Source organism: Ammospiza nelsoni, chromosome 7 (genome assembly GCF_027579445.1).
Source record: "Ammospiza nelsoni isolate bAmmNel1 chromosome 7, bAmmNel1.pri, whole genome shotgun sequence".
NCBI lineage: Eukaryota > Metazoa > Chordata > Aves > Passeriformes > Passerellidae > Ammospiza > Ammospiza nelsoni.
Window position 1 is genome coordinate 39,020,781 of NC_080639.1, and position 25,200 is coordinate 39,045,980.

Here is a 25,200-nt window from a genome sequence, read left to right on the forward strand (position 1 = left end):
CTCCCCCGAATGCGGCTGGAAATGAGGGATCGCTGCCGAGATTCCTGCCGGGCGCGGGGAATTGATTCCATGGGGATGCTCTGCTCTGCCTCAGCCTCTCCCACGAGCGCCTCTGGCAGCTCCGGCTTTTTCCACCCCTTCCAGCCCAGCTGTAAATGGATTTCACCTTCCCCATCCCCGCTTTAAACTCCCGATAACCTCTCCTAGGGGCGCCCATTAAATTTCGGCAGCTCGGCCATCTCCAGCCCCGGGATAAACCAGGAAGCTCCAAAAGCTTCCAGCACTAAAAACCACGGACAATCAATATTTCCCGGCAGGAATCTGGGTGTCGGGAGAGCGATTTTCCCGCAGGTTGTGGGAGCCGCTGCGTGCCCATCCCGCTGCCGGGATTCCCGGGAAGCGCCTGTGGGAGCGCGGATTTATCCAGGAGCACGGGTTTATCCAGGAGCCAGCGGAGCCCCCGGGCATGGCAGAAACATCTCGGGAAGATCCCTGAGGAGGGAATGGACGGAGAAATCCAAATCCCGTGGGAGCAGCGGCTTCTCCCTGCCTGGAATGTGCCCGCGCCAAGTCACCTGTTGGTCCGGCTTGTGGCTGGGACAATAAAACTCGGTTTTGTGCTTTCCCAGAGCCAGAATTGCCGCTGTATTCCTGGGCAGAGGGATCCCGCCGGGCTGGGCTGGGAGCTCTCCCTGGCCACAGGGGCAGGAACGCAATTCCCGCATCTCCCGGGGATCAGGGATGCGGGTCCCGCGCTCGGCCAGCCGCGGGGGCCGGAAAAGCGCTGGAAAAACGCTGGGAAAGGGCCGGAAAAACGCTGGGAAAGGGAAGATGTAGCCCGGCTGGACGGGAAATCCCGCCGGACGGGCCGCGGGGGCACAGGGGCAGATTCATCCCGGCTGCATCCCGGACTGGCGGGCGGGAAGGGGAAGGGGAAAGGGAAGGGGAAGAAATGGAGGCGGACGGAATAAGGAGCCCAGACCTGTTGCCATCAGAGCACGCTTTACTTCGGCAGCCACGGGCGGCGGGACCGGGCCGGACCGGGATGGGCCGGGATGGGCGGCTCCGGCCACCCCGAGCATCTCCCGACCTCCGGCACGCCGGCATCCATTCGCCTGATGGTTTTGAGGAGGAAAAGCTCCGGGCCGACCCCGCGTGTCCGCGGGAGGGCTGCGGGCGGTCAGTCAGTCCTGCGGTCAGTCCTGCGGTCGGTCCGGCTGTCGGTCCGGCGGGCAGCCCGGGCTCGGCGCCGCGGTCAGTACGGCCCCACCACCACCGCCTCCACCTCCTTGGACGGGCGGCGCTCCTTGACCAGAAAGTTGATCATGCCCTCGGACTTGATGAGGAGGTTGCAGCCGAGGAAGAAGATGCCGAACACCACGGTGAGGGCCAGCACGCACATGACGGCGATCTGCACCACGCGCATGATGTACAGGCTGCGCTCGTCCGCCGCCGCGCCGCTGCCGTCGGTCACCACGGAGGCGGCGGTGCAGCAGCGCAGCGCCCGCTCCAGCTCCAGCGCCGCGCCCCCGGCCCCCGCCAGCAGCCCCGCCGCCGCCGCCGAGGAGCCGTTCGGGGCTGCCGGCATTGCCGGCGATCCGTTCAGTCCTGCCGGAGCCCCCAGGGATCCGTTCAGCCCCGCCGGGAGCCCCGCCGAGGAGCCGTTCATCCCTGCCGGCAGCCCCGCCGCCGCCGCCGCCGCATGCAGGCGGCCCGAGCCGGGCCGGGCGGAGCCGTGCCGAGCCCAGGCGGGCCGGGCGGAGCCGTGCCGAGCCCAGGCGAGCCCAGCCTGGCCGCTCCGCGCTGCCCCGCGCCCGCGGAGCCGCCGCGCTGCCCGCCCGGCACCGCCCGCTCCGATCCTGCTCCGCCCCGGGAGGGACCGGGATGGGCCGGGAGGGAGGGAAAGGATGGAGGGAGGGACGGGAGAGGGGCTGGGATGGAGATAGGGAGGGGAGAGGGGGTGGAGTGAGGGAGAGAGGGAGGAAAGGAGGGTTTGGATGGGGAGGAAGGAGGAGAAGGGAGTGGAGAAGGTTTGAGGATGGAGGAAGAGGAAAGGGGAAGGGTTTGGATGAGGAGGGAGGGGGAGAAAGGAGGAGACGGGTTTGGGGCGGGAGGGGGAAAAGGGAGGGGAGAGAGGTTGAAGGGATGGGAAAGGGTCAGGGAGGGGAACGGGAAGGAGGGAGGGGATTTGGGGTGACAAAGGAGGGGTCGGCGTGGGAAGGGGAGCGGCTTTGAGGGGAATTTTTGGGAATCGGGATGGGGGGGTCAGGAAAATGGGGAGGACGGCGTTTTTGGGAAGAGGGTCCGGCATGGCAAAGGGTCGGGAGGGGAGCGGGTTTGGGGAGGAGGGAGGGGGCGTGGGGAAGGGGGCACAGAGGGGCTGGGAGGGGCTCTGGGTGTGGCCAGGGGAGGATTTGGGGGTCAGGAGAATGGGATTGGGGCTTGCAGAGCTGGAATGGGGCAAGGGGGGTTGTGAGGGGCGTTTAGGGCATGGTTTTGGTGGGAGATGTTCTGAGAAGGGGGATGAGAAGGGGGATGAGAAGGGGGATTTGGGGGAATGGGGGAGCAGGATTTTTGCCCATGGGATTTGTGCTGGGTTTTGGCAAATGGATTTCAGGGATGGACTTTCCTGAGGGAGGGGCCTTTGGGAAGTGGCTCTGAGGGAATGGGTTTGCGAGTGCTTTTAGGGGGACTCGCAGGGAGCAGATTTAGTGGGAGTGGGATTTCCCACGTGGGTTTTAGTGGGAGTGAGCTCTGGGCTGTGCACTCCCAGGGAATTGGGAGTGGGTTTTTTTGGGAAAACACATTTTGGAGGAGGTTTCTCTGCTGAGGGGTGCAGGGTCAGTCCTGGGAGCCGCGGGAAGAGCCAGAGCAGCCCTTTGGGGCCCTGTGGGCTGGGGTGGTGGAACCCCCATTCCCAAAGTCCCCCCAGCTCTGTTTTCATGGCAGATCCAGCTCCGAGCGTTTCGAAGCCTTCCCGTGTGTGTGGGAGCAGTGCCAGAGGAGCGGTGACAGCCCTGGAACCCCTGGATCCCACTGCCCATCCCTGCCCAGCCGCCCGAGCACCCCAGGGACCCAAATTCCCTGGGAATCCCAAACGCCTGGGAATTGTTGGGAATTCTCGTCCCCCTCCGCTCAGGGTATTGCCCAGCCTGGGGCTGCTCCGGGCCCATTTTCCGCGGGTGATTTTGGAGGTTTGGGAATAGCTGGAGGCTCAGCAGCTGCCGACAGCAGGGCCATGGGCTGGGTGTGTATCCCGGCATTGCAGCACTCCCAGGGATGGGCAGCACGGCCAGGCCCAGCTCCGAGCTCCGGCCCAGCCGTGACTTGGAGATTTCCTGGAGGAGAGTGAGGATGTGGAGCTGGGAGCGGCAGCTGAGCTTAACCCTGTGCTGTCCTTTCTGAGTGGGATTGGAATCATCCCAAACAGCCCCAGGAATCTGTGTGTGGAATTGGGATAATCCCAAACGGCCCCAGGGATCCATGTGGGATCATCCCAAACAGCCCCAGGGATCTCTGTGTGTAGATGAGATAATCCCAAACGGCCCCAGGGATCCATGTGGGATCATCCCAAACATCCCCAGGGATCTCTGTGTGTAGATGAGATCATCCCAAACGGCCCCAGGAATCCATGTGGGATCATCCCAAACGGCCCCAGGGATCTCTGTGTGTAGATGAGATCATCCCAAACGGCCCCAGGGATCCATGTGGGATCATCCCAAACGGCCCCAGGGATCCATGTGGGATCTGTGTGGGATCAGAGGGGCTGGGACAATCCCTGCCAACGGGGGTGTGGTGGCCCTGGAGCAGCTGAGGATTTCCTGGTATGCTCCTCATGGGAATGACCTGGTGGAGAAGCCAAGGCCTGGAGAAAGGATGTTTTCCAAACCCTTTCCAGCTGATTCATCCTGCTGTGGTGGCTTGGGGTGGCACTTGGGCCTCAGTGCTAGGGGAGTTTTGGACTCAGTGACCTGGGGGGGCTTTTCCAATGAAGCCATTCCATGATTCTGCCATGAACTGGGTGGTGGATGCCACCTGTGCCCCTGTCCTGTCCCCTGCGCCATTAGGGGCCACCTTTAGGGGTGACAGTGCCCTGTGGGGTCCCCTCACTGCTGAGATCCCCCCAGCAGCAGGGCCTTGCTGGCCCTGCCTCGCTCCCTCATCCAGTGGGAACATTCTGTTTTCCTGCTGGAAGGAGAAGATGGGATTGGTTCTAAGGAGCCAAGGGAGGGCTGGCAGCTCCTGCAGCCAGGGGAAAAGCTGGAAGAGCTCTTGGAGCTCCTCACTATTCCCCTTTGGAATGGGGCTCTCTCTGTTCTCAGCAGGCACGTGGCTCAAGCTCTGTCCTTGAGCTCTTCACCTCCAGCTCTTGGCAACTCCAAGGGAAATGCTTCCCATCCTGAAGTCATGGCAGGAACAATTCCATCCCTCAATTAGGACAGGAACAATCCCATCCCTAAATTATGGCAAGAAAATCCCATCTCTAAATTATGAGAGGAACAATTGGAGGCAAGAAGGCTCCTGTTCCCTCCCTGTCCCACACATCCCTGTCCAATTCCCCATCCCTGTCCCACACATCCCTGTCCAATTCCCCATTCCTGCCCCACACATCCCTGTCCAATTCCCCATCCCTGTCCCACACATCCCTGTCCAATTCCCCATTCCTGCCCCACACATCCCTGTCCAATTCCCCATCCCTGTCCCACACATCCCTGTCCCATTCCCCCGTCCCTGTCCCATTCCCCATCCCTGTCCCATTCCCCCATCCCTGTCCCATTCCCCCATCCCTGTCCAATTCCCCATCCCTGTCCCATTCCCCCATCCCTGTCCAATTCCCCATCCCTGTCCAATTCCCCATCCCTGTCCCATTCCCCATCCCTGTCCCATTCCCCATCCCTGTCCCACACATCCCTGTCCCATTCCCCCATCCCTGTCCCACACATCCCTGTCCCATTCCCCCATCCCTGTCCCACACATCCCTGTCCCATTCTCCCATCCCTGTCCCACACATCCCGATCCCATTCTCCATCCCTGTCCCATTCCCCATCCCTGTCCCATTCTCCATCCCTGTCCCACACATTCCTGTCCCATTCCCCCATCCCTGTCCCACACATCCCGATCCCATTCCCCATCCCTGTCCCATTCCCCATCCCTGTCCCACACATCCCTGTCCCACACATCCCTGTCCCATTCCCCCATCCCTGTCCAATTCCCCATTCCTGTCCCACACATCCCTGTGCAATTCCCCATTCCTGTCCCACACATCCCGATCCCATTCCCCATCCCTGTCCCACACATCCCTGTCCCATTCCCCATCCCTGTCCCACACATCCCTGTCCCATTCCCCATCCCTGTCCCACACATCCCGATCCCATTCCCCATCCCTGTCCCACACATCCCGATCCCATTCTCCATCCCTGTCCCATTCCCCATCCCTGTCCCACACATCCCGATCCCATTCCCCATCCCTGTCCCACACATCCCTGTTTCCTGGCTCCCGGTGTCCCACTCAGCCCCGTATCCCGGAATGCGGAGCGGGGCCGGGATTGCCGGGAGAGCAGTGACACCTAGTGACACTCGGGATACCGGGACACTGGGATCCAGGCACCGGGGCCCGGGAATGAGCCCGGGAACGGGACGGGCACAGCCCCGGGCTCCGGGCAGCCCCTTCCCCGCCGCTCCCCTTTCCCAAGGGCACAATTCCTATTCCCAAAATCCCAGCAGCACCAGCCTGGCCCGCTGTCACTGCAGAGCTCTGCTCCCTTCCTTGCGCTTCAGATTCCCGGGAATTCCACGGCTGGAATCACAGACCATGGAAGGGTTTGGGATTGGGAGAACCTTAAATCCCATCCCATTCCACCCTTTCCATGGACAGGGATACCTGTCACCATCCAGGCTGGCAGGGACCTCCTGCAGCCACCACACATCTCTGTGGGAATAACCCCGGGGATCCCAGTGCCTGATAAAATCTCCACTGGGAAATTTTAGGACCCTGGCAGATTTGATTTTTACCTGTATTTGTTCCCCTACATTTTTGCTTTGGTTGTGATTGGAATTTGTTCTGTTCTGAGCAGGGCAATGCACACAAAATTAGGGAAAGGATTGTGCCAGGATCCCTTTCATCCCAGGATCCAGCTGGGAACACACACTGCCAGCAGGGCCCACATCCCACTCCAGGATCCTCCTTTTCGGGGTGTAAAAAATCCCTGCTGCTTCTGCTTAAGTGAGATAAGCAGGAATGAAAGAGTGGAAAACAATCCCATGGATGGGTGGGATGTGGAGCTGCTGAGTGACCCCAGAGGCCATGGAGATGTTCCAAGGCTGGGAGAGCTGGGAATGTTCCCCTGGAGAAGATAAGGATGCAGGAAAACCTCAGAGCCCCTGGCAGGGCCTGAAGGGGCTCCAGGAGAGCTGAGAGGGACTGGGGACAAGGGATGGAGGGACAGGAGCCAGGGAATGGCTCCCAGAGCCAGAGGGCAGGGATGGATGGGACACTGGGAACTGGGAATTCCTGCCTGGGCTGGGATTGCCAGAGCAGCTCTGTGCCCTTTGCAGCTCCAGGAAGGATCCTTGGAAATGCAATCTTGGTCTGAAGTCACTGTTATCAGTTTGCTACCAACAAATTCCCATTAGTATCAGCCATCCAATCAATATGGTTTTTTTAAACTTCCCATAAGTTTGGGATCATGGGATAATGTGGGAAACTCTGGTCACATTCCCAGAGCAGCAGTGACAGGGTTTTATAGAAAGGACAGCTACAATTCCAATTAAATTCCAATTAAACAACCATTAAATTAATCTGCTGGTGCCATCCCATCCTTTTCCCAGGGAATGAAATAGTTTTCCTAGGGAATAGAACAGTTTTCCCAGGAAATCAGGCTCACCCACATTTGCCATGGATAAGGAAAGGGGGAGTGGCTTTACTGGAGTATTTGAAGAGGATGGAGAGGGCTCTTTCTGTGGGATTTGGGAGTGCAATCCCAAATCCAGGTGCAGGGACCAGCCCTTCCCAGCCCTGGATACCAGATCCAGGTGTCCTGGGTTGGGAAGGGCCTTGGGAAAAGGGGAAAATGAGGCTGGGGGTTTCAGCCTGGCTTAGATAAAACAGAGCTCTGAGTTAGGCCTGGCCCAGCAGATCCTGGGGCTGAATTCCTCCTCCTGGAAGTGCAGTGGGAAAGGAAAGGAAAGGTAAGGTAAGGTAAGGTAAGGTGGGATCCAGGGGTTTTAAATGAATTTAATGTTGGAATGGGGCAGGAGAGGCTCCTCAGGAGGGTTCCCAGGGCCTGATCCAGGCCCTTCTCCAGGAGGGAGCTGGGATGAGCCCAAGGAGCTGCTGGTGCTCCCCAAATCCAGCCAAACCTCCTGGGGTTTTTGGGAACAGTTGGATTTTCAGCTCTTTGAGCAGGGAATTCCATGAATCCTCTGGAGCACTGGTCCATGCTGGGGATTTTCCCAACTTCCTGCCTTTATTCCCAGAGTTTCTTCCGTTTCTTGGAAGCTTGGGAAAAGGGAATAATGGTGGCTCCAGAGGGAAATCAGGGAATGCAGGAACCTCCTTGAGTGCAAACCTGGCTCTTTTCCGCCTGTTTTCCACGCATTCAGAACATTTAAATGAAAGTTAAAATGTGCAAAGGATATTTTCCTGTGATTTTTTTTTCTTGTGATTTTTTTTCCTGTGATTTTTTTTCCCTGTGATTTTTTTTCCCTGTGATTTTTTCCCTGTGATTTTTTTCCCTGTGATTTTTTTTCCCGTGATTTTTTATTTCCCTGTGATTTTTTATTTCCCTGTAAATTTTAATTTTTCCTATTTTTTCCTTTTTTGAATTTTAATTTTTCTATTTCTGTTTTTTATTTCTATTTTCATTTTTAAAAGTTTTCAACTCTCTGGCTGGGATGGGAAGTTCTCTTTGGGTGAGAGGAGGAAAATATTCCAAGGAAATATGAGGGGAAGGGGAGGAACATTTCCAGGGCTTGGACATCTCCTTCCCTCTCCTGATTTTCTCCAGGTTTCCTTTGTTGTGGATTGGCCAGGGATTCACTGAGATCTGAAAAATGAATAAATCCTAAATCCTGGAATTATGTGGGAGCCTGGCACGTGGGAATCTGGAATTAGAGGAAAAGTTCTGGGACTGCCAGGCTTAAAATTTAGCATTTTTAATTAGCATTTTCCAGCTAATTTCAGAGTTTATTGTTCTCTCCTTGCTGTTTCCAAAGGCTCCATGGAATTTTGTTGCACACAATTAAAAGGAAGTTTTTGGGGAACATTTAATTTTTTGCTGTTTCCTGGAAGTTTTTAATTCCAGCAAAACTTGGATTTTTGGTTTCTGTACAAAACCCATTCCCCCTCTCCACTCATCCAAGGCTTTTTTAGGAGGGAATTTCTTTCCCCAACTAAAACTCTTCTTTTTCCTTGCTGGAAAACCCAGGAATTTTAAGATCCCTTTGTTTCCAGGCACAGGAGTGGTGTCCTGGTTCTCACCTCCAAAATCCTGAATGCTCTGGAAGGGCCCTCCCAGCTCATCCATTTCAGGATTTTTCCATGAGTAAAACAGAAGGATTTTCCTGCTGGGACTGGATGAAATCCACCATTCCATCATGGAATTCTGCTGGTTTGCCCAAAGGCAGGGCAAAAACTCGGAGGAATTTTTCAGGATGTGCTGGGGAGAGAAAGAGGCCCCTAAATAATTTATTAAATATTTTAATTAGTGAAAAAATGCCTTTATTGCTTATTTTATAAGGGGGAAAAAAGCTTTTATTGCTTATTTTACAAAGAGAAAAAACCATTTATGAGTTACTTTATTAAGAAAAAAAAAGGATTTATTCCTTATTAAGGAAAAAATGCACTTATTCCCTATTTTATAAAGGGAAAAATGCATTTATTGCTGACTTTATAAAGGAAAAAATCCTTTTATGACTTATTTTATGAGGAAAAAATAATTTTATGACTACTTTTATAAGGAAAAATGCTTTTATTGCTTATTTTATACACAAAATGCTTTTATTGCTTGTTTTATAAGGAAGAAAATGTTTTTATTACTTAATATTTAAGGGGAAAATGGTTTTATTGCTTATTTCTTATGGTGGAAATATTTTAATTAATTATTTTTTTAAGGAGAACATTTTTTTTATCGCTTCTGGTTTTGGATGAGGAACAAAATCCAAAGTGCCAGGAGGTTTTTTTGTGTCAAATAATTTCTGTTTGTGTGTTTAGTGTTCATAAAAAAATGTAACAACACTATTATTATTATTAATGTTATTGTTAATGTTGTCATTAACAACAACAACAACAACAATAATAATAGTAGTAGTGTTATTATTTAATTCCCAAGAACCAAACGTGGGGAGTCTGGAGTTTCTGGCACTGCTGGTCAGACAGGAGGGGAAGAGGAGGGCAGGGATCCCTGGAAAACCTCGCTGGAGCCAGGCTGGGAGAGCTGGGAATGTTCCCTGGAGAAGATAAGGATGCAGGAAAACCTCAGAGCCCCTGGCAGGGCCTGAAGGGGCTCCAGGAGAGCTGGGGACGGACTGGGGACAAGGGATGGAGGGACAGGAGCCAGGGAATGGCTCCCAGTGCCAGAGGGCAGGCATGGATGGGACACTGGGAACTGGGAATTCCTGCCTGGGCTGGGATTCCCAAAAGCTCCAGTCTGGGCAGTCTTTGCCCCGTTCCTCCCGCACAGAGGGATGAGCAGCTTTTACCGTTTGGTTTGCTTTCCCTGAGAGCGCATTTCCCTGCAAAAATGGGTCAGGGAATTCCACCCAGATGCCGGCAGGAGAGCTGGAGCCCCTGGGCCTGAGGGGTGGGAATCTGGAATGGCCCCGGGGGATGGGAGCGGCCCTGGGATGGGAACCTGCCCTGGTGCGGGCCTGGAATCAACAGATGTGCTCCAGGGCCCGTGCCTGCTTCCCTGGGCTCCCCCCGGCCCCTCCAGCCTAACCCTGCTCCCTCAGCACCTCATTCCACAACTCCCAATCCCCTCACCGTCCCAGCCTTCCCCTGCTCCCTCAGCACCCCATCCCACATTCCCCACATTTCCCAATCCCCTCACCATCCCAGCCTTCCCCATCTCTCCTCAGCACCTCATTCCACGTCCTCTGATCCCCTGCTTTTCTCACCTCTCCCTCCCGCACCCCTCTGCTCTCCTCCTCACCGCTTCCCACACTGTCACACCCCCCTCAGCATCCCAACCTTCCCCCGATCCCCTCGGCCCTGATCCCTTCTCCATCCCAGCCGCCTCCTCTCCCTCCCCATCCCCGCCTTTCCCTCCCTCCTGCGCCGCCTCCGCCCCTTCCCTCCGTGCGCGATTCGTGAGGCCGGAGCCGCCCCCGGCACCTGCCCGGCCCTCCCTCGCCATCCCTCCCTCCTCCTCCTCCTCATCCTCTCCCATCGCTCCCCGCTGCCCCCGGGCCCAGCCGCAGCATCGCGGGAGCCGCGGCCATTGCGGCCGAGGCGGGGCGGCTCCCGCTCTGCCCCGGCCATGAGGAGGAGGAGGAGGGCGGCGGCTCCGCGCTGAGCCCCCGCCGGAGGCTGAGAGCCCCTGGATGCCGCTGAGTCCCCCCAGGACTGGCGGGGCTGAGCCCTCGGACACTGCTGAGCCCCCGGACTGGAACTGCTGAACGTCCCCGGACACTGCTGAGACCCTCCAGGATCCTGCTGATCCCCCGACTGACGGGTCTGAGCACCCCTAGACCCTGCTGATCCCCCGACTGACGGGTCTGAGCACCCCTAGACCCTGCTGATCCCCCGGACTGACGGGTCTGAGCACCCCTAGACCCTGCTGATCCCCCGGACTGACGGGTCTGAGCACCCCTAGACCCTGCTGATCCCCCGGACTGACGGGTCTGAGCACCCCTAGACCCTGCTGATCCCCCGACTGACGGGTCTGAGCACCCCTAGACCCTGCTGATCCCCCGGACTGACGGGTCTGAGCACCCCTAGACCCTGCTGATCCCCCGACTGACGGGTCTGAGCACCCCTAGACCCTGCTGATCCCCCGACTGACGGGTCTGAGCACCCCTAGACCCTGCTGAGCCCCCGGACTGACGGGTCTGAGCACCCCTAGACCCTGCTGAGCCCCCGGACTGGAGCTGCTGAACGTCCCCGGGCACTGCTAAGACCCCCTAGGATCCTGCTGATCCCCCCGACTAAGGGGTCTGAGCACCCCCGGACACTACTGAGCCCCCCACGGACGCTGCTGAACCCCTGGACTGGAGGTGCCGGATCCCTCAGGACAGTGCTGAGACCCCCTCGGACTGACGGGGCTGAGCCCCTCGGACACTGCCGAGACCCCTCAGGATCCTGCTGACCCCTCGGACTGAGGGGGCCGAGACCCCCAGGATTCTGCTGACCCCACCGACTGACGGGGCTGAACCCCTCGGACACTGCTGAGCCCTCAGGATCCTGCTGAGCCCACCCCGGACACGGCCGCAGGTGAGGCCGGGGAGGTCCGTGCCGGGCTCCCCTCGCTCCTTCAGCCCCGGCTCCGTTATCCCCAGGGATCTCCCGGCTCCGTTATCCCGAGGCATCCCCTGGCTCCCGGCTCCGCTCCCCCCGCTGTCCCTGATCCCGGCTTTCCCGGGAGCTTTGGTTAATCCGGGCTCAGCCGGGCTGGGCCGGCGGTGTGCGAGCAGCCCTGAGCCAGCCCCGGCGCCGGGCTCTGCTCGGCAGCTCCCCGAGGAAGGGCCGTGAGGGAGCGTCCAAATATCCCTGCAAAACCGCGCGGGGGCTGCCTGTGGTATGGAGCGGCGGGTTATCCATTGCACCCCTGGGTTCTCCTGCGCTTAGAGGTGTCAGGGCTCCCTGCAATAACGTTTTGGGTTCTGGATTTCACCCCTAGGTTTCCCTGGAATTCTGCTTTGGGCTGCCAGGATTCCCTGGAATCGTGTTTGGGGCTGTCAGGCTTCCCTGGAATAGCACTTTGGGCTGCCAGGATTCCATGGAATAGCGCTCAGGGCTGTGGATTTCAGCTGTGGGTTTCCCTGGAATGATGTTTTGGGCTGTCAGGTTTCCCTGCAATAGCGGTTTGGGCTGTCGATTTCAGCTGTACGTTTCCCTGGAATCGCGTTTGGGGCCGTCAGGTTTCCCTGGAATGATGTTTTGGGGCCGTCAGGTTTCCCTGGAATGATGTTTTAGGCTGCCTGGTTTCCCTGGAATCACATTTGGGGCTGCCAGGTTTTCCTTGAATGATTTTTTTGAGGTACCAGGATTCCCTGGAGTGATGTTTTGGGCTGCTGGGATTCCCTGGAATCGCATTTGGGGTTGTCAGGTTTCCCTGGAATGATGTTCGGGCTGGCATTCCCAGCCGCAGGTTTCCCTGGCTGCTTCCCGGTTTTCCCAGTGGTTTCTCCCAGTGTTCACACAGAGCAAGATGCTGGGATGATTCCACTTAAATTCCATTTAAATTCCACTTAAATTCCTCCCGCGTGGACCTAAGATAGAAACAGCCCGCACTGCTGGAAATGGGATTTGGCTCGGCTGTTAACAGCTGGGATTTTCCCAGAAAATCCTAAAGTTGGGATGCCAGCTGCCTTCCCCGCAATCGGGGAGAAGTCCCTTCCGAGCTGACAGAAAATCAAGTTTATTTTCCGTTTATTTTCCCTTTTTTTCGTTAGAAATTGAATCGGTCTGAATGGATAAAGAGAAAATAACTGGTAAAAGCTGTTTTTAGTCGGAAAATAAGGGCTGGAATTTACTTGGGCGCTGGGAATAGGGGGAGGAAAGATTAACGGGAGATTAAGGCACGCCGGGAATGATGGAGGCAAAGATTATTTTAACTCTTGGTGGCTGCTGGGCTTTGAGGGCAACATGAGGCCTTGAAACTTGAGGTTTTAAGGTATTTTTAGGAGTTTTTAGGTTATATATAGATGGGTTTTGTGTGCTTCTTGGTATTTTAAAAATTTTCGTCTTGTGCTGCACATTTGGTGTTTTGTGTTATTATTGAAACCACACTTTAGGAAAATACCAGTATAAAAATCTGTTTTTCTTGAGTAAAAATCTAATTTTTTTGAGTAGAACCCTCATTTTTGGATATAAATCTGTTTTTCTTGTGTATAAATATAATTTTTTTAGTATAACCCTCCTTTAATTGTGTAAAAAACCTGCTTTTCTTGTGCAAAAAAAAAGTGGTTTTCTTGTCTAAAAATCTGCTTTCCTTGTGCAAAAAAGTGATATTATTATTTTAAAATCTGCTTTTCTTGTGCAAAAAAAAAGTAGTTTTCTTGTCTAAAAACCTGCTTTACTTGTGCAAAAAAAGTGATATTATTATTTAAAAATCTGCTTTCCTTGTAGAAAAAAAAAAGTGATATTATAGTTTAAGAATCTGTGGGTTTTTTTTGGGTCAAAATCTGCTTTTCTTATGTAAAAAGCTGCTTTTTCGAAGGAAAAATCTGCCTTTTTTTTCTTTTTTTTTCCCCCCAATTCAGGCTGGGAGGGGAGGGGCACGATCCCACACACAGTTCTGGGGTTTTCTGCCTGTTCCCACCTTCTTCCCACCTGCTCCAGAAACAGCTCCTGGTTTTTAGGAGTGAGAGCTGCCAGAGCTCTCCCCGCCATCTGCACCCCCAGCACCCCATTCCGCAGGAAATTTGGGCTGCTCTAAATGTGGCAATGTGTGGAATGGGATGGGGTTCCTTCCTCCTCGTGTTTAATGGGCCTTTGGGTTTGCAGGGTGTGGGGATGCAGGAATCAAACCCCACTGCTTTGGAAACTGATAGGAAAATCGTGGCTCATGGAGGAAATTTGGGAATTGCCTGCAAAGAAGGAATTGGGAGTTTCTCCTTTATTTTTTTTATGTTAGGAAATTCCAGAGGGTTTTGTCCGTCAGGTGAATCCAAGGAAAACTTTGCCTGGGGGTGTGGGAGATTGAGCTCCGTGTGCCTGCACCTTTATGGACACAGGAAAATAGGTTTGGGGTGCTTTATGCTTTATTTTGAAATCCCACAGACTGAGAGCCGATCAATCCCAACAAATCTGCTTCCCTCAGAGAGCAGGAGATGAGGCAGGAATGAACCAGGGGTGGACAGAGGAGATCCCAGTCTTTCTGTGAGGATGGCTTTGGAGTGGGAGCCAGTGGGATTTAAACAATTTCTTGGTTGTCACAGGGGCTTTTGGTGCTCAGAGATTTGGGTTCTCTCCTGACCTGTTGGATGGTAAAAACAGGGAATTCTGCTTAGGCGCAGCTCTGTGGGGCCATCCTGTGCTCCATGGCTTCCTCAGATCCCAGAATGCTGGAAAGGGACCCCCAGGATCACTGCTGCACCCTCAGTCCCACCCTGGCCTGACATTGCTGCAGCTCCTGCAGCCTCAGGAATGTGCATTCCCTGATTTCCCTGCTCCTTGGGCTCTCTGCAGCGTTTCCTTGGGCTGGAGGAGCTGGAAAACTCCTGCAGGGGGGATGTGCCTGATGTGGAATTCCCAGCTTTCCCCTCTGATAAATTAAAGGATTATTTCTCACAGCTGACCGCAACAAAATTGGGTTCACGGTGGGATGTGAATGGCCCTCGTGGCAAACAGGAGATCCTTGGGCTGGAGGAGCTGGAGAAGTCCTGCAGGGGGGATGTGCCGAGCTGTCAGTGCCACTCAGTGCTCTGCATTCCCTGGAATGTGGGGGCTCTCCCAGCCCTGGAATGGGAACAAACAGAGGCAGCTGATCAGCCTCGAGGAGGCTTCTCCACAGGGAGAAATCCTGGGAGAGGTGGAGGTTTGGGAGTGGGAGATGCCAGGACTGCCTGGGAACGAGGAATTTGGGAAGCTGGTGAGCAAAGTGCTGCAATTTGCTCTGCTAGGTGGGCTGTGTTTGAGGGAGAAATCTGCAGAAAGCAGTGGGAGCAGGATTTGAGCTTTTAACATACAGGAAAAGGGGTTGCCCTCCAATGGTTGGGAGTTAATTCCCAAAATTTTGGTTGCTCCAGAGGATCTGTGGCTGCTGCATCCCTGCAAGTGTCCAGGGCTGGGTTGGATGGGGGTGGAGCACCCTGGGATAAAAGAAAAGCTGTCCCTGCCCATGGATTAATATCCCTTCCCAATCAAAGCATTTCATGGTTCTGCAATATTTCACTAAGATTTAGAGGTTTTTAAATCTTCATTTGAATTATCTGCAGCTTTTCAGTGCTTTGCACCAGCGCAGCCCCAGGACTTTGAAGGAGGGAGTCAAGCCAGGTGAGCTCTTCCCAAATTTCCCACCTTGAGGCTCTGGAGCTGCTGGGGATGTGGGAGGGTGGAATTGGGGGAGCCTGGAATTGTGTGGCTGTGCCTGAACCAAGCCCCCAAAGGTTTTCCTCCTGAGGTCTGGGATGAGAGGAATTAATGAGGCTTTTCCACTTCAATTCCTGAGTCACAGGAATGAATTCCCAAGGGAAGAATGGGGCTATTAATAAATTTCAGGAGAGAGGAGAGGCAGAAAAAACGGAATTCTTAAAACACAAAACACTGCATGGCTCTGACTAAAGGTACCTGATTGCTTTTTTTCCCCTTTCCCCCCCTATTTTTATTCCTTGCTAAATGTGCAAGAGCTTCCCTGGATTGATCTTGGAGTTTGACAGTTCTGCCATTAAAAGTTCTTCCTTATCCATGAATTAATGAGCTGCTCATGGAATTAAATGATGGTTTTTGGAGGGTGTGTTTTATATTCAGGTTTGCTTAGATCAGTGTAGCTCTAAAATCCAGTTTTAAATTGGAAAGGGGGAGTTTCAAACCTTCCTGGCCAATTTTTTTTGTGGTGAATCCCATTGACAGCTGTGAGAAATAATCCTGTAATTTATCAGAGGGGAAAGATGGGAATTCTGTATCAGGATTCTGCTTTTCTTAGGTGGAAAAATGTATTTGTGAGTGATTTAATATCTGCTTGGGAGTTTCTCCTGGTGAGCTTCCCGAGCCCTGTGTGGCTCTGCCTGAGCAGGGCAGTCCTGGAAGCCTCAAACCCTTCTTGCTGTGGGGTTTTGGGGAGGTTTTCCCCCCAAATCTCCTAAAAATTCCATGAAAAATTCCAATTCTGCTGCCACGGGCTGGGCGCTCACAAGCAGGAGCATCCCTGAGTGTCAGGTGCTGCTTTAGATTTGCCAGCAGGGGTTGAAACCTGGGTGAGCTGCTCCAAACCTCTGGAATTGTGCTCTCTGGGAGCTGTGGCAGCAGGGGTTGAAACCTGGATTAAGTGCTCCCAAATCTCTGGAATTCTGCTCTCTGGGATCCATGGCAGTGTCCAAGGCCATCCCAAGGATCCCATTCCTGCTTCCAGCCCAGATCCTTTTGTTGGGAGAGGAGCTGTGAGTGAGGTGGGAGGTGCTGGATTTGGCTCTCAGTGGGTGTGAAGGGCTCTCATGGCAAACAGGAGATTCCCTGCAAAGCTGACAGTGGAAGGGCAGGAATTCACCTCTGTGAGTGAGTGGGAGCAGGAGTGGTTCCATCCATTCCCCAGCTCTGGGGTGTGCCTGTGCTCTGAAGGCTCACAAGGAAAACAGAACTCAGCCCAGGCCCTTTGCCACCCCCTCCTTGGGTGATTTCCCCCTCCACACCTGCAGGGGGATGTCAGGAGAGGAGCAGGAGTTCTGCTCTCCAGGGAATTGGGGATAATCCTGTGTGCCTGCAGGTGAGGTTTGGTTCTCTGTTTCACCAGAGCAGCAGCACAAACAGGAACAGATTCCCAGGGATGTTCTGGGTTCCATTTCCATGGCTGAGCTGCAGACAGAGCCCTGCTGGGCTCTCATCCCCTGGGAAAGCCAGGCTGGGTTTTGAGATAATTTTACTTCTCTTCCTCCATCCTTTTGCTGTGATCAGGGGGCAGGAGGGGTGTCCTTGTCATTCTCTGTGGGAATGGGCTCCTGGAGGAGCAGGGAAACAAATCCCTGAGAGCGAAGCCAAAGCTCCTGCAGCCTGGGAGGCTGGGCTGGGCTCCCCAGCTGCCCATCCTGCATCTGCTGGACAAACTGGGGGGCACTGGGCAGTCTGGGGGGCTGGGCACAGCCTGGTACCCAGGGCAGCATCCCTCTGTTGCCAGGCAGCTGCTGGGATGTGCAGCTGGCTGGGGCTGCTGCAGATGTGGCCACATCTGGCAGGGGAGCAGGGAAGTCCCTGTCCCATCCTGAGCCTGCTCCTGTCTCAATGCCTTGGGTTAAGCTGAGCTTTACCAGGCCCAGCTCATGGAATCCCTTCCTAGGGTTTAGGGTGGCATTAAAAGCAGTTTTGACTGGTAAAATGTTCAGCTCTGGTTTAGGTTTCATTCCATGAAAATGGGGATATTTAGCTTGGGAACAATGCTTTCCTGGTAATAATTTGGATTTTGTGTCCTTCCTTATCCAAGCTCGGGGATGTGGGCACAGGTTTGGTGTTCCTGGGAATGCAGGTGGCCAAGGAAAGTTGGAGTCTTGCAGGTTTGTGGGGTCACACTGGGGTCAGGGCAGTTCTGATGTTAATTAGGAAGATTTAATCACAAGCCCAGGATGCAGCTGAATTCTGGAATTCAAACCTTGCTGAATCAAAGACCTGGGTGAGAAACTGGCCAACACCTCTGCTTTTCTTTGGGATTTTCTGTGGGAATTTCCATGGCCAGGTTATTCCTGTCCTGCTGGGGATTAGGACACTTCATCCGTGATGAGCCTGAGGGGTGCCAGGGGATTAAGGAGCAGCTCAGGGCTCAGCTGAGCCGGATTTGCAGCAAGTGCCCATTTGGGAATGAAGGGCTTTGACCTCCTGGAATGAGGCCAGGAGGGCTGGGAGGGCTGGGAATGTTCCCCTGGAGAAGGGAAGGCTCCAGGCAGAGCTCAGAGCCCCTGGCAGGGCCTGAAGGGGCTCCAGGAGAGCTGAGAGGGACTGGGGACAAGGGATGGAGGGACAGGAGCCAGGGAATGGCTCCCAGTGCCAGAGGGCAGGGATGGGTGGGACACTGGGAATTGGGAATTCCCAGAGCAGCTGGGGCTGTCCCTGGATCCCTGGCAGTGCCCAGGGCCAGGCTGGAGCACCCTGGAATGGGGAAGGTGTCCCATGGGATGGAATGGGATAATCCTTCATGTCCCTTCCCACTCAAACCAGTCTGGAATTCTGGGATCTCCAAAATTCTGCTGAGTTTCTTCTGAACACGCTTTCATGTCCTACCCCTACCCTGTGCTGCTGCAGTTTCCACATTTTCAGCCCCTGAAAGAGTCAGAAATTACCCCAAGTTTCACTATAGAATTAAATTCTCAGCTCTGGTAGGAAAATACAACTCAAGAATTGTGACTTCTGCTGTATCCATGTTTAGTTTACCTTGCAGGGCTATTGGGAAAAGGAATGAAGAGGTTTTCAGGGAGCAGTGATGGGTTCTGTGTTTCTGAGACTCAAAAAATTCACTGTTGGTCATTCGAGGCATGGCCTGGCTGTGGGGATAACCAGGGGCTGGGGCAGAAAATCCTGAGCAATTGGTTTATATCCACAGAAAATTGAGGTTTTTAATCCAGGGAAAAGGCAAGTCACGGATTGGAGTCTGGAATTGCCATTCACTTGGATTTGCAGGCTCCATAATTTCCCTCCAGCATTGTGTGGGGCCAGTCCCAGGAAATGCTGGCAGGTTCCTCAGTTTGCCTCCTGGTTCCTACCCCAAATCCTGCTTTTCCTGCTGCCAGCCCTGCAGGGTTTGGGGCAGGAATTTGCCTTGCTGCAGGATAATGGGGTAAAACTTGGTTTATTCCAGGAAGAGGCAGCTCAGAACCTCTGGATTTTTCCTTTCCTCCTCTTCCTGCAAACCTTGTTTGGCTGAATTTCAGTTAAAATAAATCTTATTTTGGGGAACATTCTTCCTTTTGGAGGTTTGGAGGAGGGGATTTTATAGAATCACAGAATCCTGGGATGATTTGGGGGTAGAAGTGACCCTAAAGCTCATCCCCTTCCATGGGCAGGGAATCCTTCCCCTATCCCAGATTGCTCCAGGCCCTTGCAGCCTTGGACATGTCCCAGGATGGAGCATCCACAGTTTTGCTGGGAAATTTGGTTTTTTCTTCCTCATTTTTTTTTCCTATAATGAAACTATTACCCGTGACCGCTGTGGAAATGGATTGTGTTACCCTGGAACCGCAATTCCTGAAATTTTAAATCAGTGTCCTGGGAATCCCTCAGCAGGAAGAGCCATTGGTTGATATTTAGGACAGATGGAAATTGTTATTAATGAGTCCATGCAGAAATGCTGCAAGAATAATTAAATAAATCATTTATTTAAATTATTTAAATCACTCCAGGTTTTCCATCCCTTTGGCTCAGATGAAAATGAATTAAAATGGGATGGAAAATGGAAAGATCCCGCTTGGGAATGAGGAGCTGAGGTGGGGAGGATAAGGAAGTTAAAATGTGCATAAAACTGAGGAGGGATTTTTAATTATAAGAAATTTCTTTGTTTTAAGAAATATGGAAAAGTGATGGGATTTTATTTTTTTTCTATTCCAGGCACTTGGAGAATTGTCCAGTGGCTCAGTGCTGAGGGAATTCTGTGGGAGCATGGCTGGAGCAGGACGCAGAGTGTGGGCACAGAATGCAGGCAGTGATGGTGAGTGGGGGTTGTTAATTACAGAGCTCTAATTACTGATTGCAGCCTCACGGGGGGAGAGCATGGTGTTCTGGAATGGTTTGGATGGGAAGGGACCCGAAATCCCATTTATCCCATCCACCCAGGGACACCTCCCACTGTCCCAGGGCACTGCCAGGGATCCAGGGGCAGCCCCAGCTGCTCTGGCAATCCCAGCCCAGCCAGGAATTCCCAGTTCCCAGTGTCCCATCCATCCCTGCCCTCTGGCTCTGGGAGCCATTCCCTGGCTCCTGTCCCTCCATCCCTTGTCCCCAGCCCCTCTCAGCTCTCCTGGAGCCCTTCAGGCCCTGCCAGGGGCTCTGAGCTCTGCCTGGAGCCTTCCCTTCTCCAGGGAACATTCCCAGCTCTCCCAGCCTGGCTGCACCCTTTGGAGAGCTGGGTGTGGAGGCCTTGTCTTTAGCTTTGTTTTCCAAACTCCCTAATTCAGGCAGGAGCCCAAACCCACCCTGGATCAGTGACTCTGGTGCCTTTTCCAAGGACTCTTTGGTGCTCTCCAGGTGGAGCCTGAAATATTTTGGCAGGATACAAATTCAATGCTGAGAAATCTAAAATCATTATTTGAGGAAAATGAACCTTTCAGTGTCAAGCAATGTTGAATAAAAGCGTGAATATCCACGAACCCAAGAGAACGTGCTGTTTCTGTGTGCCTGCAGCGGGCCGCTGCTCCCTGCCTGCGTGGCAGCTCCGTGCCGTGGCACTGTGACCCCGCTGTGCTCCCGCCGTCGCAGGGTGCCAGCAGCCATGAGGAGGTTTGGCTACTGCCGGGTGGTGCTGGCCACCTCGCTGCTCTGGGTGCTGCTGGACGTGTTCCTGCTGCTCTACTTCAGCGAGTGCAACAAGTGCGACGACAGCAAGGAGCGCTCCCTGCTGCCCGCCCTGCGCGGTGAGTGCTGCCCCCTGCCTCTTCCAGCTGATCCTGGCAGGGCTTGGGGGTGTTTGGCTGTCAGACATCTTTTATGGAAAACCCTTTCCTTAGGATTGTTCCTCCCGACAAGCTGGGAGGCCTCAGGAACAAAATGCAAGCAATGGTTATCTGCTGCTGTGGGATGCAACAGGTGCATCTGGGATTGGGCTCATGGGGTTGTTTCTAATTAATGGCCAATCACAGTCAGCTGTCCACACTGTCTTGGTCAGTCACAAGCTTTTGTGATCATTCTTTTTCTATTCTTAGCCAGCCTTCTGATGAAATCCTTTCTTCTATTCTTTTAGTATAGTTTTAATATAATATATATAATAAAATAATCAATCAGCCTTCTGAAACATGGAGTCAGATCCTCATCTCTTCCCTCATCCAAGAACCCCTGTGAACACTGTCACATTTGGCCTAATATTTGTGTCTCAAAATTGCTCTTCCCAGCAGAGCAAATGTGTTTATAGAGCACGACACAGCCCAAAGTACCACGACTCCATCAGAAGGGTGCAAGAGACATTTATTATAGTGACATGTTGCTTTTATACTTTTCCAAGATATCCACATTTACTTAACAGACACATTCACTGCCCATTGGTTACAAGAAAGAAACAAAGTTCTCGGTAGGTGACCAAGAAGCCATGCCATTCTGTGAGCCAGCTGGAGTCCCTGTCTCTTAACTTTCTCTCCTTCATCACATCTCCATGGTGACAACCTTGGTGTCTTCCTCAGGAGAGATACAGGGCTTTCCTTATCTTCAGGAGGCCTTTGCTGGCTCACAAGAACAGCACAGAATGCCTTTCCTACAAGGAAATCCCAGCATCTGCAGGATTTAGTGCTGCTTTGGTGTTGTCTGAGTTTGTCTTTGTGTTTTATGGGATGATGGGGTTAAAATGGACCTTAAATCCCATTCCATGGGCAGGGACACCTCCCACTAGCCCAGGCTGCTCCAAGCCCTGTCCAGTCTGGCTTGGGACATTCCAGGGATCCAGGAACAGCCACAGCTTCTCTGAGAAACTGAGGCTGCCCCTGGATCCATGGAAGTGTCCAAGGCCAGCTTGGATGGGGCTTGGAGCAGCCTGGGATAGTGGAAGGGAATGAATCTGGGAGTTCAATCATCTTGGAATATAACTGGATGTTCTTGGATGCAGAGAGGGATAAAAGTTCCCAATGGAGCAGGAAGGATGAGGGTTGGATTTCCAGCATTCCTTGTGGAAAACCAGCAGCTCTCCTAAGGATAAATCCAATTCCCAGGAGCTCACAGCACCTTTTGCCGTTTGGTTTCCCAGCTGTTATTTCCAGGAACCAGGAGGGCCCGGGGGAGATGGGCAGGGCCGTGCTCATCCCCAAGGAGGAGCAGGAGAAGATGAAGGAGCTGTTCAAGATCAACCAGTTCAACCTGCTGGCCAGCGACCGCATCGCGCTGAACCGCAGCCTGCCCGACGTGCGGCTCGACGGGTGAGGGGCTGGAATGGGAATGGGGCTGGGAATGGGGGCTGAAATCCCATCTGGGAATGGGCTGGGGGCTGGGACCCCATCCTGAGCTGGGAACGGGGGCTGGGACCCCATCCTGAGCTGGGAACGGGGCTGGAGGCTAGAATCCCCTCCTGGGAATGGGGGGGCTGAAATCCCATCCTGGGAATGAGGGGACTAGGGTTGGCTGGGGGCTGAAATCCCATCCCAGGAATGCCAGGGATTGAGATGGGCTGAGGGCTTGAATCCCATCCTGGCAATCATGGGGACTGGGGTGGTCTGGGAACTTGAATCCCATCCCAGGAATCCTGGGGACTGGGGTGAGATGGGGGCTGAAATCCCATCCATCCTGGCCGTGGTGTGGCAGGGACACTCCCACTGTCCCAGCTGCTCCAGCCTGGCCTTGGGCACTGCCAGGGATCCAGGGGCAGCCCCAGCTGCTCTGGCAATCCCAGCCCAGCCAGGAATTCCCAGTTCCCAGTGTCCCATCCATCCCTGCTCTCTGGCACTGGGAGCCATTCCCTGGCTCCTGTCCCTCCATCCCTTGTCCCCGGTCCCTCTCAGCTCTCCTGGAGCCCCTTCAGGCCCTGCCAGGGGCTCTGAGCTCTGCCTGGAGCCTTCCCTTCTCCAGGGAACATTCCCAGCTCTCCCAGCCTGGCTTCAGGAATTCTGTGGGAATGGGATTTCTCCTCAGGACCCCAGAAATTCCCCAACCTGTTACTGTATCTAAGCAGGACTGGCTCCCACTGCATCCCTGCCCTGGGACTGATGGTTTAATTCCAGCTGATCTGTGGAATCTCACACACAGAATTTCATTTCATTCCCTTTCCATCCTGGGTTTTCTGTCAGGGAATGCCCCTGGATTTCCAGGGTCCTGTTGGAAATGGCCAAGCTGGAGATTTCAATCAGAGCCAGCTCTAATTAGGAGCTATTGATAGACCTTAAACCCAGCTTAACTCACCAGGGAAATGCCTCATTTCATTCCCAAGGATTTTCTCCAGCGAGGGAAGAAATCCATCCTCAATCTTTTCTGGATGAGTGAGGCTGCAAGTGCTATTCCATGGATTGCTGGAGCATCCTAATTGGATTTTCTCCTGGAGATTGCAGCTGGAATTGGCTCCTGGGTGTGTTCAGTGCTTGGGAACATCCAGGGCTGAGCAGAAACATTGGGATTTCTGGAACAGCTGCCAGGGTTAAACATGGAGCTGGAGTTTTGTGGGGATTCTCCAAAGGAAAAAACATTGGGATGTGATCTTGGGTGGGGGAAAGGGCTTGGGATGGAGCAGTGGCAATGGATGTGTGGGAAAACTCCCTTAAATTGGGAAAATCCTTCCCTCAGATCCATGTTTCAGGGCAGGAATTCTTGACTGGATTTTGAGGTGAGACCAAAATTTGTAATTCCTGAAATTCAGCCCTTAGGGGAGGGAAAACTGGTTTATTTTGGGATAGCCACCCCTGATGCATTTGCTCTCCACCAGGACCTGTTGGATTTGGGGTTTTTCCAGCTCTCAGTCATGGTGGATAAAAAATTCCTTCCTCAGAAGGTGGAGAGATGCTGGCACAGCTGTGGCTGCCCCTGGATCCCTGGCAGTGTCCAAGGCCAGGCTGGAGCAGCTGGGACAGTGGGAGATGTCCCTGCCCACTGCAGGACTGGGATTTCAGGTCCTTCCATCCCAGCCCATCCCTGGTCCCATGGATGAGTGATGGCAATTCTGTCACTCCATGGAATATCCCTGGAATGTTTTCCATGGGCATGGATGCCCTGGGATTGTTGCAGTTCTCCTTTATTCTGAGAACATGTGAACATTTCCCTTGCAGAAGCACAGTCCTTGTTCTCCCCACCATGTTTTCCACGTGGGCTGCAGCTGCCTTTGGAGCAGCCGTTTGCATGGGAGATATAATTGGAAAAGAGGAGCTGTCAGCTCCTTAATTAGTGTGAAAATCATGGAAAACAGATTTTCCTCCCTGGCAGCCTCGGAGGGGCCCCCAAGACATCCCTGGAGGGAGGAGAAAACAGATTTTATTTAAGGAAAATTGTTCCAAAGGGGATTTTTTATTTCCCTTTATTCCTGGTTTCAAGGGGCTTGGAATTGCAGGAAATGCTGGAGCAGTTTGGATAAAATCCCAGATAAACTCAGGGTTATTTTGCAGGGATTTTTTTTTCCAAGGGTGAATTGTCAGGCTGCCTTGGAAGGGTCCTCACCTCCTTCCCATGGTCTCTTCTCCCAAAGGGAATGCAGGGAATTTGGGATCCCACATTTCCCTCAGACCTCTGGAAATGGGGTTTGGGAGGGGGATTTGAAGGCTTTGGTGTGCATGGATTAACTTTGAAAATGCATGGCTATTTTCCATTTTAAAGGATGTGCAGGTGCTCCACATTGCTGATTTTCCCAGAAATACCCTAAACAATGGAATGGTGCTTGGTTCAGCTGGCAGGGTTTGGTCCTTGAGTGGGAACTTTGGGAAGGCAGGCAGGATTTCAACATTCCTGGTGGATCAGTCCTGGGTCAGCTCTGCCTTTCCTTGGCAGCTCATCCCAGGCCATTCCAGTGTGCTCCAGACCTCCCTGGAGCCAGATCCACCTGGGAATGGCTGTACCTGGAATTCCTGATTAAACAGCTCAGGGCTGGAATCGGATCCCTGGGGTGGAGCCTGGTCCTTGCTGGGAATGTCAGGAATGGGAGAGTGGGATGAGCCCCTTCTCCAGCTTGTGTCATGCTCAGAACAGCTGGAATGCCAGTCTCTGGGTCTTCAGTTTGTTCCTTAATTCATCCCATCAGCTTGAAATGTGGCAGGTTCCCCTTGGAGCAGAGCCATGGCTGCTTCCAGACCCCTTTTCCATCCCATCTCAGAGCCACTGGAATTCCAGTTTCTGGAGCTCCACTTTGCCTGCTTAATTTATTCCTATAATTTTGAACCATCTGGATGTGGAAGCTGGCCCTGGAAGAGGTGCAATGGCTGCTTCCAAGCCCCTTTTCCATCCTGCCTCAGAGCAGTTGGAATTCCAGTTTGTGGCTCTTCACTTTACCTTCTTAATTTATTCCTATCATTTTGAACCACCTGGATGTGGAACCTGCCCCTTGGAGCAGAGTCATGGCTGCTTCCAGGGCCCTTTTCTGCCTCAGAGCCACTGGGATTCCAGTCTCTGGGATTTTGCCCCTGTAATTCCTTCCCCATCACTCCCCGGGAGTGGCAGCAGTGCCGTGGTGCCCCCCAAGCCCCTTTTCCATGCCGGGAAGGCACAGATCCCCTCCGGGCTGTCCCTGCTGTGGC

General features: G+C 53.5%; 2 protein-coding genes across 3 annotated transcripts in view; one reads left to right on the forward strand and one right to left on the reverse strand.

Moving 5' to 3' along the window:
- Positions 1-1,002: 1,002 nt before the first annotated feature.
- On the reverse strand, positions 1,003-1,669 carry RPRM (reprimo, TP53 dependent G2 arrest mediator homolog). Its single transcript, XM_059476263.1, has one exon. The coding sequence runs from the start codon at positions 1,667-1,669 to the stop codon at positions 1,256-1,258; it is 414 nt and encodes a 137-aa protein (XP_059332246.1). The 3' UTR covers positions 1,003-1,255.
- A 9,550-nt stretch (positions 1,670-11,219) lies between these two features.
- The window catches only part of GALNT13 (polypeptide N-acetylgalactosaminyltransferase 13), a 41,317-nt gene continuing 27,336 nt past the window's right edge, over positions 11,220-25,200 (forward strand). The window contains exons 1-4 of one of the 2 annotated variants that reach the window (XM_059476195.1): positions 11,220-11,431; positions 19,406-19,505; positions 20,198-20,427; positions 21,744-21,912. In XM_059476195.1, coding sequence (XP_059332178.1) covers positions 20,286-20,427; positions 21,744-21,912 — 311 coding nt within the window. In that variant the 5' untranslated portion in view covers positions 11,220-11,431; positions 19,406-19,505; positions 20,198-20,285. Of the gene's footprint in view, positions 11,432-15,134; positions 15,158-19,405; positions 19,506-20,197; positions 20,428-21,743; positions 21,913-25,200 lie in introns of those variants that run through there. The other variant, XM_059476194.1, reaches the window with a different exon arrangement.

Excerpts from the sequence above, each read along its gene's own strand:
- RPRM (XM_059476263.1), bottom strand. The coding sequence starts at position 1,669 with ATGAACGGCTCCTCGGCGGGGCTCCCGGCGGGGCTGAACGGATCCCTG.